Below are 15291 nucleotides of genomic sequence, written 5' to 3'. Positions count from 1 at the left end.
TGTTTGATTCTACAATGCACAACATGCGGTATCCCCTTGCCAATCTTGAATAACGCCTGTAAGACACAGGGCGAGGTAATAGAATCAATGCCTCAAAGTTTACGTTTTTTTAGATCATCAATTCTTCATGGGCCGACCATCTGCAATGGTCTTAGAAAACCAAAGCACTGTATTGTGATTTTAATAAAGGTTCATACATATCGTGTTAGCGGCATAAACGTTCATAAATTAAAGCGACATAGTACAGCCACTTTCATGCCCACTTTTTAAATTCTGTTTTCTCTATAGAAGGGTCACACAAAGGAAGAAAAATTTATCTAGAGGTCTTGTTCTTGGTCTTTATTAGTAGTAGCAATGCAGTGGCCAAGAAAAAAAAAGTCTGTAAACGTGCTTCTTCATAAAGAGATAGAAACAAAGGCCTGCTTGCAGCAAGGGTGGAAGCCTACCTCATGTTGAACGATGCAGTGCCCAGTTCCATGCCCAGGCCAGAGAGGCTGCCATCGAAATCCGCAGCCAAAGCATCATCAATGTCATCGATCTGCCAGTGGCTCACGGAGGTCATTCCAAGGCCCGCCAGCACCCGCACTTCAAGGCGGTGCCTGCATAAGGTTCGACCCACAGTGTGAACCCATTACTGTGCATGGTGAAACAACATGCTTAGTTCCCATACATGGCCTAAAACCATTTAACACTAAAGAGGAAAATAGAGGAACCCTGCAGTAATACCTCGCCTAGCAAATGCCTCACTCAGCGAACATTTTACAGTGTGAACCAGGCTCGCTTGTGATATTTCATTAGCACAGCGAACCTGGTTCCTCTGAGCGACAAACCAGGATGCATCGGTGCGCAGGCACTCCTGCATATTTCCTGAGCGTCCATTTTTCCTTGCCTATAGCTTTGCTCTCGTGATGCTCTCATCTCACCTTCAGAAATGCGCTGAGGAAAAGGCAGACAGGTGACTTTGGATCACTTCTTCCATCGTGGTTCTTAAAAAAAAAAAAGCAGGACAGAGAAAGTTCTTCCCAGCAGTGTCACAGGAAACATGACAGCTACAAGTTAAATGAAACAATATACAGGGGGCTATATTCATAATTGTAAAGCTAGTTTTCCTGCAAGACAGTTCTAAATTAGTGCATGCATGTACAGATTGTGGTGCTCATAATGTGAAATGTGTAGGTGAGGCTCCTATAGTGAAATCATGTGACGCACAGCCAAGTGCCAGCATGCAAAGTTCCCACTTCACTTTCACTTAAACACTGACAAGCTCTGCCATTAGTTTGGCAAATATACAGTGTGCCAAAGCCAACTTGTGGATTATTAAGAGGCCTAGTAGGTATTCCAGAGCTTACAAGCAAGGCATAACACTTAATGCATAACTTCGAACATCCTGAAAATATTTTCACACAATGCACACTCAGCTCTTGTACAATGATCCATGCATGCACTTTGTTAAAAAATTAAGGCACATTGGCCAAAGTAAAAAGCACTAAACAAAAGCCTTATAGCCAGCCCTAATTAAGAAACTGTTTGCAGGTAACTTGAAGGAGAGATGAAACATCCCATTTTGGAAAAATTTGGACTTTTATGCAGCCTCATTTATGCCTTCAAAACACCCGTCATGGTGGTTTGCTTGTATCGTGAGAGCTCAACAGTATTACCATCAAAGCAATTTTGAGGCTAAATTAAGCAACTTTCTTGTCTGTTTAGCAACAAATTTTTATATTTAGCAAGCAATTACTTTTTTAAACATGACTACGATTGGTGGCATTTTAGCGACTTTGAAGTTACAAAATTTGTTTCAAGAAAGGCCTGCCGGAATGCATTTTATTATTCAAAAGCTACATGTAAGCAGTTGAAATTGTCCATAGAACATGTGGGCTCCATGATTGTGGTCTTTACACAGTGCTTGTGCTGCACAGCACAGCACTCATCTCAAGCTTCACATTGTGCTCACAAAATAGATGCTTTTTTGTTGGTTTGTTTTGTTCTGCGTTTTTAATTCATTACAAAAGCAATTTGAATGGGTCTTATCACTGTGGGTTCTGCAGTTTATAAATACGTTCCAGTGGTGGATGTTTGCAAGTGTATCAGTAAATAATTTACCAAAGCCAATTGCAATAAATTTTATGGTGAGATTTAGAATGCCGCAAGTGAGTAACAAGATCTGTTGATCGACTGCAGAAAGGCATTGATATTGGAACGTAGGCTTGTTCACGCGAATCTGAACACACCACTTCCATTTCTAATGGCTTTCGAACCAATCAATACTTCAAGGTGCTTTCAGAAAGATCAAGGGGTGGAAGCATGGTATTTGACATGTATAAAGGTCACGTAATTGTCATTGCAGTGTTAACAAGGTGCAACTAAGTTTGTAACACAGAATTTAGTTCACCTTTCATGACCACGTAGAAATAGAAAATTTGCAAGGACAATGTGTACCAAGTACCCTGTCCTGATATGAAAATCAGGTTACTTGCATTCTTCTGAGCCATGCTGTATTTGTAACCTTACAATCTGAAGACAGAGGCAGAATTTAAGCTGTCATCATTCGTTATTAAATATATTAGCAAAGTAAAAGCCAGCCACACATTGCTGGTAAATTTTGCTTATTCCTCACATACACAAACACTAGGCAGACATTAAACATTTTGGTAGATGGTTTATACCACATTAGGTTATTTTATGAGGTCTATTCGATTCAGCCAAGTTTCTCTGCACCTATTCACGGTGCACTGCACCTAGACCCTCGATTCCCCAAGGTGCAGCAGTGCACCCTGCACCCCCGTGCTCGATTGAACGGGGTGCAATGCAAGGTGCCGCCGCGGTGCACTGCACCCTTGAACCTTGCAGCGGGTGGGTGCAGCCCGGCACCCCCTGCACTTTTTCGTTTGAGGTGGCGTGCGCCTTTTTCTGAATCGAACAAACCTATAGTGTTATAAAATGCCTACTTTATTTAAAAGGCACTAGACAGTTTCAGTGATAATTTTAGCAGCATTGCAGCAAAATTTAGCAGTAATTTGGCAACTTTTTTGGCTCACTTTAGCCACCAGCTTTAAAAGATTTCATACCACTGGAGCTCTTGCTGTCTTTTATAAAAAATATTTCACTATATTGTGGAAAGATATACAACTTCAACTAGTTGCAAATGTAAACTCTGACATTTTGTTACATAGATGTGAAATGAAAAGCAAGTGGTATATCCAAGTTCACAGGCGTAAAACTTGACCGTGAAGTAAGACTACTGTTCAAAATTATGCTGGCAAGCACACTAATAAACAGAAAGGCTTTCACTGCTGCACTTCCCCAAGAGCCAGTACGCAAACACAGCGACATGTTAGTACCAATGCATGCTGTCAAGAGAATGTTAAGCAGGCAATGCTGGAAGCAATGAACTGGTGAAAACACCAGAAACTTACACAAATTACAGCCGTCTACTAATCGCTCTCGACAACAGCGATCTCGTATCACCTGCAAAAATAAAGTTGCATGGACAAAACGAAAATTTGGTGTGAAAAGGGTAGAACAACAGAGGCAAGGTATTTTAAGCTTAAAGTATTTATACCCTTTCAAATGGCAGATTTTGGTTATCACTGAAGGCAACTTTCATAAACCTTCTCGATACTAATCGACGCATGTAGTGCCACCGAACATTGCATTATCGAAGTGTTCCTGAGCATGGACATGCAGCAGTTCTCAAAAAGCATTGACGCTCGCCGTCTGACAGCGGCATTGTATGATCCCAACAAAAATAAAATAGCGGGCCTCCACGCACGTGTAATCGTAATGTTTGTATGTTTGCATTCATTACATTAAAAACGAACTACATGCGTACATTGAGCTCGTAAGTTATCATTAGAAGCAAGCTAAGTAAAGATAAATCAGTAACAGCTAAGTAAAGATAAACCAGTAACACTTTTTTAAAGATAAGACTTTCGTATCACTAGTCTACATTATGATGCACGTCTTCTATTTTGTCGATCAGTAATACCGGTGCCACACGTACACTTCTGATCGCGATCGGGACCGATCCGGGTGGAAATTCTCAACTGCGATTGGCTCTCTCGCGCATTTTGTGCAAAGGAGCTAATCACGACCAAGAAATTCGATCCCGATCGAGCTTGATCGCGATTAAAAATGCCCCGTGTGACACCCATATAAGACTGAAAAACATTAGATGAGGGATTTTTAATACTCAACTAGATCGTAATCATAGGAGTTTCGCACTTCATTCTGCTACCACTTCATTCTGCTACAAAACATAAGATGGGACAGTGGCTCCCAACAAGAATCACAATCGTACAGTCTAAGCATTGCAGTCACGGTTGAAAGAAAGCGTCAAGACACAAGCAGACTTTCTGTTTCGAGCCAGACTGTTACCATACTTGAACTAACAGTTACGACAAGGACATTGTGAAGCCGAGCTACTCACCTTCTCCGCTTCATCGGTGAAAATGGTGAACGTCCAGCACGCACGGGCGTTACTTGCAAGCGGAGATATTCGAATGGTGCCGCAAAAGTTGGACGAGTCACACTACACGGCGTTTCAAGGGGTACGGGAGAGCACCAGCTGATACCACCATGGCACAAAAAACAAAGAGCGATGGCCGCTTCAAAGTCTTTCCAGGCGAAGCAAGGCGATAAATGACAACCACTTGACGCGCACACAGCGTTGAAATTTCACAGAAGACCGGATTTGGTCAGATGGCGGTCAATTTGCAACGGCGAGGACGCGTTGAGTGCGATCAACATGAAACCCCCAGAGCGTACACAAAAATATCAGCATTTACACGTGAGAAACGCTGCCACCGACAAAAGGCGAAACGGCGTGAAATCGCGTGAAGGCGTCACCGAGTTCAAAACTCCCTTGAATGGTGCTTTGACGACGTAGAGAATACTTATTTATGTTCCGTTTGTTTTATGAACGACGATGCGCAAGCACAAATTCATTCGCAAGGCTGCGCAATTTTTGAGCCTTTCTGCGACCCAGTTTTGGTTTCGGTATACCGTTCAACCGACTTCCTGCTAAATCGGCGCAGCGTGTTTGTTGGCCTTTTTGCTTTCGTGTCAACGGCAGCATGCGGTACCTTTACCTAAATGGGGAGCCTTGATCGGACACTGCTCTGCAAACGTTTTAGAGAAAGCGCCAACAGTTAGACTTGCTGGAAATAAGGAAAAAGTAGGCGCGCGCTTATACGTAAAACCGAATTAGATCGAACGTTTTTCCTAAAGCGAGAGCAATGTTCTGCGCTCGATCACGTGTAATAGGACGATATACCAGTAGCGACAAATGACCTTGTGCGCATATTTTGGCAGATATTTCCCGTATTTTTTACTCGTATCGTTCAAGTTTAGTGTGTGCTTTAGCAGACCTAGGAAGAAATTCAATGAACGAGACATTACGCAAAATGAATTATATCTTTCATCAGAAGTTAGAGATACATATTGCTTGCTTTATTTCCTGTAATGCGCGTTTCTTTTCTTCTTCTTTTTTTTCTTTCTTCTGCTATGGGAAAAGCCTGTCGCATGGGGTTGAACCTGCATCTCGTCAGGCATGTGCGCAGCTGCAGTCATGACATTGAATGATGATCGTTAACAGCTAGCATAAACGCGAGTTTGTATTCTTAGAGCAGGTCGCATGCCTTTGAAGGCCCATAGCAACAACCGTGAGAGCTCAACAGCGTCGCTCCTCAGGCTCTGCGAGTAATAATATTCGCAGGTCTGTTCAGTACGTATGCGTTCTGCACGCATACAGTCGATAGTATCAAGTTTATTTGACCACCAATCTACAAGAAATGCGCTCGCGGGGTTGAAGGCGCTCAAATGACGGCGCATGTTGGTTCAGTATATTTACGTAGAGTTATAAAAAATAATAGAAAAAGAAACGTAGAGCGTTTGACACTACCGTGGATTCGCACCTTAATCACTACACATTTCAGCTTTGGAAGCGCAATGCCAAGGTATAATAATAATAATAATAATAATAATAATAATAATAATAATAATAATAATAATAATAATAATAATAATAATACGACGAAAGTTGACAATGTTCAGATGGTATTTTGGTTTCTAATTTCTTGCCGTACTGATTCTGGCAGGTTTTCGTCCCCATTTTAGTATTGGCGGCTAATATACATCTTTTGTAGGCCCAGCGTGCATGCAAAAATTTCATAAGCGCGCAGAACGTGAGTGCATGTATGTTTGAAACGATTTGGAAAATAAAATAAATAAGCGGCGGGGAAAGGGGGGGGGGGGAGCGAGAATCTTCAAATACAGGAACCTGTATTCCCCCTTCCCCCGGCTTCGCATTTATTTTATTTTCTCCTGTTGCTCAATGACGCACCTTTCCCGAAGAACTGTTCGATATGAGAGAAAGAAATAAACATGTTTGCAACTCCCGTACTTGAACCGGCGTATTCAGCATGGTATGGCCGATGGCGCATACGTGGCACGACTCGCGCAGGAGCTTCGAGCGGTTGTTTGATGTTCGGGCAGTATGTTAAACTGCCCGAATATCAAAAAAAGCCACTCGAAGCTCCTGCACGCGTCGTGTCACGTAATAATGATGGGCGATGCAAACGTGTTTGTTTGTTTCTCTCATATCAGACAGCCCTTCGGAAAGGCGCGTCATTGAGCAACAGGAGAACACGGCATGGCGTGTTCATAGTTATTGACAGGTACAGCAGCAACCTCGAAGAGGCTTTATCGAGTAGGAGAGACAAAAGTGAGGGTGTTCAATCTTGTGACGGCAACAGGGGAGTAGGCGGATCGCAAAGCCTTTACGGCAGATTCTTTATATGTTCTCGTATCTAAAGCGAATGCCGTCCCCATTCCAGGCAAACGATCACTGTTTTCTTTTTTTTTTTGCACAATTTTCTGAATCCTTAACTATGACAGCTATTAATGCAGAACGTCCCCACACATTCTACTCGAGACTGGTGGAAATGCCACACTAGCTAGTGTCTGTTCTGAGTTCCATTTTCTATAATGTAATTGCGACGTGTGAAACGAACAAAAGGCACAGTCGAAAAGGAAAGAAAGGAAAGAGAAAGCTTGTCATATGGTTTCCATAATTGTACACGTGCTTTAATTCTTTTCTTTTTTTGCTTTATCCGCACGCGACGCGTGCGCCAGGAAGTCCGGGACACCATGCATGCAGCCGAGCAGAGGCGCTTTTTCGCAACCACGCGGTGTGTTCGCGCTTGGGGTGTCCCACTTTGGCCGCCATTGGCAGCTCGCTAAAAGGAAGCCGCTTGAACGATGCGCGCAGCCCGTCTTTCCTTTCTCTATTTCTATTTCCTTTTTTCCGTTAGGAGAGCTTGCATGATTTCCCGCACTCATTACCTCTGCTTCGACGTGCTACGCGTGCACATATTTGAAAAGCTGCATGGTTGCATGTAGGAAACTCGTTGGATTCCGTCTAACAAGCGTTAAAGAGTTCCACCTTGATTTGGGGCGGAAGTAAGTAACGCGAATATATAAACAGCAGCTAGATGACGAACAATACAGTTCACGGGGAAGATAGACACTTAAAGACAGTGCTTGAACAAGGAATGTTGCTGGAGCCGATGTTTCAACAGCGGTACTTGCGTTCGTCACGACGGCAACTCTTTTTCTTTAGGTACGCGCAGCTCACACTACCCCACTCTCAATGGGGCGAAGGAGTACAAGCTAGTGTGTAGAGTAGGATGAGCCAACACCAGCACGCTAAGTGGTGTTGGATATGCAAAAACCTGCAAGTGCGCCCACACCTTCTTTGAGGCAGCCAAGATGGCGAACCTCGTGCTAGAATCGTAATTGAAGTATCAACATGCGGGTCAGTGACGTCATTCCTGCCGCCATCCTTTCTACGCGCAGTCCGAGGTTTCAAAGCGCGTTTTTCAGCTTCAGCAGCGCTATCTATAGCAGGAACGCGGCCGTCTTGGTTATGGAAAGATAGCTCCGTGGGAAAGCCTGCTTTCAGACTTGCATACATGTAGTCCATTGAGGGGTAGAGAAAGAGCGGGAGCTACGCATACATGAACGCTGCCAATGAAAGAAGTTGCTTCCATGACAAAGATAAGTTCATTTGTTAAAACGAGGCTGTGGTAACATTATATGTTGGATCAATGTAAGTCAAAGGTAAATGACAAGTTGCACAAGATTCAGCCCACTTCCCGAGACCTACGAGACGCCATCAAAGATGCTCAATGGGTATTTATGCCCGTATGTAACACAGGAAGGAATCGATCGGAACGGAAATCATTTGTTTGTCTGGTCATCTGCGGACATTTGCAAAATCTATTGTGCGCTAGTGAGCAACATGTAATTGTTAATTTACCATCGTCGCAAGACACAGATTGGCAGAAGTAATACTGAAACACCCTCGTCAGTGTCACTACATTGCAAAAATAAAATGTCCCTAAACTGTTGCCCTCATGTAAGACATGACCTGTAAAACATGCCTTTCGTACACACTTGTATGTTGCAAAGGTGCAGAATGGGTGTTTTCGTCAGAATTACATCCTATCAAAATTGCCCCGGATGTTCTCGTTTGAGTGCCCGAATAACGGCTGTTGGCTCAAGGTCACTTGAAGGTCGCTGACAACGGGAGCCCAAAGCATTTCATGCTTAAGATGTTCGTTCTCTGAGTGTGCCTTGCGCAAAAAGAAAAAGAAAAGAGAGAAAGATCTCTGAGGCCGTTTCTACATATATTTCTTTCATCCACGGAAAAGCTGTTTTGTCACAACACTGTCTCTTCCTAACGCTGGGGGCTTCATGCTTTACTGCCAGGAATGCTACGTGCGATACATATATAGAGCTCTTGACAGGAAAGCACCTAAAACATATTTGAAGAAACTGGAGTGCCCACGCAAATGATGACATTTATTGTTGTGGGACAAAATTACCCCCAGAAAACTGTAACATTTTTAAGAATGCAGTGTAATGTTGATAGTTCATGCTTTATGAAAACTAACTACACGACACCTTTACTGAGGGCCGTGGATTGTATATCAGAATACAAAGTAAAGTTAAGCGAAGGATAAGTCACGACTCCACCTTGAGGCTCTCGCACTATTTCACCGTGACGTCACTGTTGACCATGACAACGCCTGACCTCGTCAAGTGCGTTGTTTACTTATGGGGAAAGGATTACGCTGTGTTCGTCCGAAAAAAGAATATTAAAAAATCAACGTGGAGCTTTTGTAGCCATTTTATGCTATAAAAAAATATAAATGTGTGGGAATAGCGGTATTCACGGTGCCACACTGACATCATCAGCGCACTGGTTTAAGCGGCAACATTAAGAAGGCAATGACCTTCATTGTCTACGGTGAGTCATAGTTCTTTCTCCGGACAAGGGCACAAGGACTTCCAGAGAGAGTAATCTACCGCCTTATTTCAGGCAACCTTTAACACCCGAACTCTGTCGAGTGAGACTAGCTTAGCAGGACTATTTGAGGAACTATCAGGCATTGTTTGGGATATCATTGGCCTTAGTGAGGTTACAACTGGTGAAACTTATACAGTACTGACTAACCGCCATGTTCTCTGCTATAGAGGTCTCCCAGATAAGAAGCAATAAGTGGTAGGATTCCTAATCCATAAGGAGATAGCGGGCAACATTGACTAATTTTACAGTGCAGTATTAACGAGAGGGTAGCAGTAGTCGTAATAAAACATAATAAGAGGTCTAGATTAAAGGTAGTATAAGCCTACGCTCCAACAACCAGTCATGATGATGAAGTAGATTAGCTTTACGAAGATGTTGTATTAGCGATGAGAAAAGTGCAAACTAAATATACTGAAGTAATAGGCGGCTTCAATGCAAAAGTGGGGAAAAAACAGGCTGGTGAACAAGCAATTGGCAATTACGGCGTTGATTCTAGGAACGCTAGAAGAGAGATGCTGTAGAATTCCAGGAAGGAATAAGTTGCGAATAATGAAAACCTTCTTCGGGAAATGTTGCAACAGAAAATGGACCTGGAAAAAGCCCTAACGGTGAAACAAGAAATGAAATAGATTTCGTACTTTCTGCCAATCCCAGCATAATGAAGGATATTAAAGTGCTAGGTAGAGTAAAGTGCTGTGATCATAGGATAGTGAGGTCTAGGATTCACCTCAATTTGAAGAGAAAAATAGTAAAATTGGTAACGAAGAAACAGGCCAACCTAGACGTCGTAAGGATAAAAGCCGACTGATTCAGGCTGCTACTTGCAAACAAGTATGCAGCCTTAGAACAGAGAGATGAAGATGACGTAGACGTAATAAATGAAACCGTAACTAGGCTGGCTTCAGCGGCAGCACTTGATGTGGGAGGTAAGTCACCAATTAAGGCAACCACTAGGCAAGCTCTCCCAAGTAACAAAGGACCTAATAAAGAAACGACAAAGAATGAAAGTGTCCAACTCGAGCGATAAGACAGAATGCGCGGAACTGTCAAAACTGATCAACAAGGCGAAAATAAGTGATATTCGAAATTATAATGTGGGAAAGACTGAGGAAGCCGTAGAATATGTACGCAGCCTGAAATCGGTGAGAGAAAAACTTGGCATAGGACAACCCAAGATGTATGCACTGAAAGATAAGCAGGATGATATCACCAGAAATCTCGAAGATGTAGTAAAAGCAGCGGAAGAATTCTATACTGACATGTACAGTACATAGAGGAGTAAGGATTTCTCAATTAGAAACAGTAATGAACAGGATACAGAAACTCCTCCTATAACTAGTGATGATGTCAGAAGGGCCTTGCAAGACATGAAGTGAGGAAGAGCAGCAGGAGAAGATGGAATAACAGTCAATTTAATCAAATATGGAGGAGACATAATGCTTGAAAAACTGGCGCCTCTCTATACGAAATGTCTATTAACTGCAAGGGTCCCAGAAAACTGGAAGAATGCAAACATTAGGCTAATACACAAAAAGGGAGACATTAAGAACTGAAAATTATAGGCCTATTAGCTTACTCCCAGTATTATATAAAATATTTACCAAGATAACCTCCAATAGGATAAGGGCAACACTGGACTTTAGTCAACCAAGGGAACAGGCGGGCTTCAGGAAGGGATTCTCTACCATGGCCCACATCCATGTAATTAGTAAGGTTATCGAGAAATCTGCAGAGTACAATAAGCCTCTCTATATGGCTTTCATAGTTTACGAAAAAGCATTTGATTCAGTAGAGATACCAGCAGTCGTAGAGGCATTGCGTAATCAAGGAGTACAAACCGCTTACGTAAATACCGTGGAAAATATCTACACAGATTCCACAGCCACCTTAATTCTACACAAGAAAAGTAGGAAGATACCTATAAAGAAAGGGTCAGACAAGGAGACACAATATCTGCGATGCTATTCACTGCGTGCTTCGAAGAAGTATTCAAGCTATTAAACTAGGAAGGCTTAGGAGTAAGGATCAACGGCAAATATCTCAGCAACCTTCAGTTTGTAGATGTCATTGTCCTGTTCAGCTACACTGGAGGCGAGTTATTTGTTGTATACAACAAATGATTGAGGACCGTAACAGAGAGAGGGCAAGAGTGGGGTTGAAGATTAATATGCAGAAGACAAATATAGGATGAATAGCCGGGCAAGTGAACAAGAGTTCAGGATCGCCAGTCAGTCTCTAGAGTCTGTGAAGGAGTACGTTTACCTAGGTCAATCACTCACGAGGAAGCCTGATCATGAGAAGAAAATGTACAGGATAAAAATGGCTTGGAGCGCATATGGCAGACATTGTCAGCTGACTGGAAGCTTACCATTATCACTGAGAAGGAATGTGTACAATCAGTGCATTCTACCGGTGCTGACATATGGGGCAAAAACTTGGAGACTGACAGAGAAGCTTGAGAACAAGTTCAGGACCGTGCAAAGAGCGATGGAACAAAGAATGCTAGGCATAACTTTAAGAGAAGAAAGAGAGCTGTTTGGGTAAGAGAGCAAACGGGTATAGCCGATATTCTAATTGACATTAAGAGAAAAAAAATGGAGCTGGGCAGATCATGTAATGCGTAGGTTAGATAAGCCGTGGGCGATTAGTGTTGCCGAATGGGTGCCAAGAGAATGGAAACGCAGTCGAGGACGGCAGAAGACTAGGTGGGGCGATGAAATTAGGAAATTCGCGGCCGCTGGTTGGAATCGGTTGGCGCAGGACAAGGGTAATTTGAGATCGCAGGGAGAGGCCTTCGTCCTGCAGTGGACATAAAAAAAGCGGATGATGATGATGATAATGATGATGCTGATGCTGATGATGATGAATTTATGTGATACTGGATGCAGTGCGTCAACTCTAGTAACAGATCAAGGTGGCAAGAGAACCCACATTGAGCAGCAGACTTTCACCTGCGAGGATTTCCTTAGCGGCATAGCTAGGGCCCAGGTGAAAACGAACCTTACCACGAGCGCGCACCGCCGAAAGGTTGCAGGGAGGTGCAACTCTTGATGACGTGATCTCAAAAGAGTGACCATTTTCACTTATTACAAGCATATTCGGGATTTCCGTTTTCGCCGAGGCATTCGTATAAACTGCGAGTCGCTTGTTGCGCCTTCTTTTTTTTTTTTTTTTTTTTGGGGGGGGGGGGGGGAGGCATGATGGCTTTGAGGCTCTTTCTTCCGTTACACAAGAGAAAAGAAAGGTAATACGAGCTGCATTCTTACTTTCACGAGTCTCCTCAAGTGATAAAATTTTAAAGTGTCCCCGACTGATGCACTGATTCCGATGTGCAACTCTAATCAGAACTGATAGCACCAAGCTAAACGCGATACCATGATTGCCATCCTCATTGCGCAAGCGCGGCATTCACCATAAGGTTGCGTCCAACTATGGCAAATATGATCGCTTTTCTCGCTCTCGAGAGATTTAGCCATCTCCCAAAACTAGCGCGCAAAATTAAACTGCGAAGTGTCTTTTTCACTTAAATTACTTTTGCTGAAACGGATTTTTCAGGCGAAATCATTTCGTTACTTCTTTTTCTTTCTTTTGAGAAGCCGTTCGAAAGTCCGTATAATATTTGCCTACCCTGTCGAACTTACAATATTCTGAATGCTAGCCAATTCGGACCAGACGCAATTGCCAACGGGTATAAGCGCTGGCGCTCAGGCTGAGGACGTCAGTGGGGATATTGCCTGTTCAATTTGTTATAGGGCGTGCGCAGCTGAATCTCCGGGCACGCCATTTAGAGAGAGAGAGAGAGAGAGAGAGAGGTTGCATAGAGTTCTGCTTTCCTGCGGGGAGCCCGGCTCAGCGCCCGCACCACCTACCATTTGCGCAGATGTAGACTATAATGAAAGCAAGCGTGTGCGTGAAATTATTTATAAACGGTTCCTAGTCCGTGTCACCATTGTCATTGACCAGCTGGGTCCACGGCCATGGCGCTTAGCCTGCCTGAGTAGGCCCTTTAACGCGTTTTATGTAGGCCAGCGGCATACATAGTGGCCATACAGTGTCGGGCGTAGCTCTTGCAGTACGTGGAGCGCTGCAGCCCTCCCAGGTGTAAGGAAATTAGGGTTGGACGTTTGAACGCGACTAGGGGAGAGAACGTGGAGTCATTTCCAGTAAGTACGCTGTGCGTTGGGGGCATTCCCAGTAGGTGGGCAGTGCGTTGGAGTGCTCGACATGTGCATGTACATGAAAGGATGTTTTGCAGTTTGCTCTCTTACGCAGAATCTGCACGTGAACCAAATGACACGTGGCTTTGTAAGCCTGTTCATGATGGGGCCAGCGGCAGCTTGAATATTATAATCAATTACTTGCCGTCGCCTGCGTATACGGGCGACCGTTGCACACTATAGGCTGGACTTTGACCAGCGCTATGCAGGCCACCGAGTTAACGCATGTCGCTGCTTTGAGATTACTAGTAGTCGCGCTAAGCTGCAGACTACCATTACAAGTTATGCCGTGCATGCAAATAGATGTTCCATCTAAATTATTTTCGTGTTTCGAACTCAAGCTTCCAAACGGAAATCGTTTACATGCGCCGCTCCTCTGGACAGTTTTTGTATTGAATGGATATAAATTATTTGATTGAACTTGAACAACGGCTAATTCAAAATTACTATGCACGTTTCAACGATCCAGGTCAAACTAGACGCTGTATAATGCACAATTACGGCACCCCCCGCTACCCCCTTCCCAAAAAAAAGAAGAAACGAAAACGAAAAAAAGTAAGGAGAGAAAAGAAAGCGTTACTCTGCAATGCCCTTGAAAAAAAAAAATATTTCCTGCCGATTTCGAACTCAACAAATACCAAAAAAGTTGTGCCACACCTCTTCAAAAAGGCACTTCTCGCAAGTCTTACGTGGCTTGACCAACGCTTCACCAAATAACTTCGCTTTTACTTCCGCAGAGGCCACAATGCCAGCATGGCTAATACCTCTGTCGCCCATTGTCTTGTCTCCTCGTCTGCGCTGTTCCGCAAAGTCGACCACGTAGCAGTTATCCCAACCCCGTGCTCTCGTCGTTACTAGTCGCGCAAGTGCTTGGCAGAGTTACTAAGATTTCACGCAGTGCTGTGCAACTACAACGACACGCAGCACGCTCTCTGTGCGCAATAACCGAGAAAATAATCAGAACAAAATAACAACATTTCTCCACCGAACATCTGTGAAATGCCAGCATGGTATGTGCTGCGTGTAGGTCTGCATGTGATTAGCATAAAAATGCAACTATTTTACCGCGCATCTGCAGTGTGGTATAAGGAGTCGTTGTACGGTGGATCCCAAGTGCTTTCGAAAAGTTTTTCTTGACTGAGTTTTCATACCGCTTTCGCGGATTGTTCTCATTTTGTACTCCGCGTTCGTGTATTATTATTTTTATTATTATTATTATTATTATTATTATTATTATTATTATTATTATTATTATTATTATTATTATTATTATTATTATTTCATTTCGTGCCATTCACCTGCAGCTGTGTTGCAAACGTCGACTCTATATAGCTATTGCTATACAGTACGTGGGTGCTTTCATGCGTTGTGAAAAAAAAAAGTCATTTTATATAGAATGTCGTGTAAGCTGCAGGGAGTTAGACTATGGCGGGAATATTCTTCCTCTGTTTGTGTTAAGAGGACATTCGGAGGAGAACAACAGAGCTGGGCAAGCCATGTATAATGCGTAAGGGCAGATAACCGATGAACCATTAGAATTACAGAATGGTTGCCAAGAGAAGGGAATCGCAATCGAAGGGACAGGAAATTAGGCGGTGTGTTAAATTAGGAAATTTGCAGGCCCAGCTTGGAATCGGCTAGCGCAAGGCAGATATAATTGCAGATCGCTTGGAGAGGCCTCTACCCTGCAGTGAACATAAA

General features: G+C 43.3%; 1 protein-coding gene across 4 annotated transcripts in view; it reads right to left on the bottom strand.

Annotated features, from left to right (window-relative positions):
• gem (transcription factor CP2 like gemini) overlaps nucleotides 1-4792 on the bottom strand; it is a 91821-nt gene extending 87029 nt beyond the window's left edge. For 2 of the 4 annotated variants that reach the window (XM_050178266.3, XM_050178268.3), the window contains exons 1-3: nucleotides 4430-4792; nucleotides 3417-3468; nucleotides 447-599 (exon numbers count right to left, since the gene is read on the bottom strand). In XM_050178266.3, coding sequence (XP_050034223.1) covers nucleotides 447-562 — 116 coding nt within the window. In that variant the 5' untranslated portion in view covers nucleotides 563-599; nucleotides 3417-3468; nucleotides 4430-4792. Of the gene's footprint in view, nucleotides 1-446; nucleotides 600-923; nucleotides 1492-3416; nucleotides 3469-4429 lie in introns of those variants that run through there. The other 2 variants (XM_050178267.3, XM_055070877.2) reach the window with 2 other exon arrangements.
• Between the last annotated feature and the right edge of the window lie 10499 nt (nucleotides 4793-15291).

The sequence above is a fragment of the Dermacentor andersoni genome, chromosome 5 (genome assembly GCF_023375885.2).
Source record: "Dermacentor andersoni chromosome 5, qqDerAnde1_hic_scaffold, whole genome shotgun sequence".
In the NCBI taxonomy this organism is placed as follows: domain Eukaryota; kingdom Metazoa; phylum Arthropoda; class Arachnida; order Ixodida; family Ixodidae; genus Dermacentor; species Dermacentor andersoni.
This window is presented reverse-complemented; position numbering and strand designations above follow the sequence as displayed.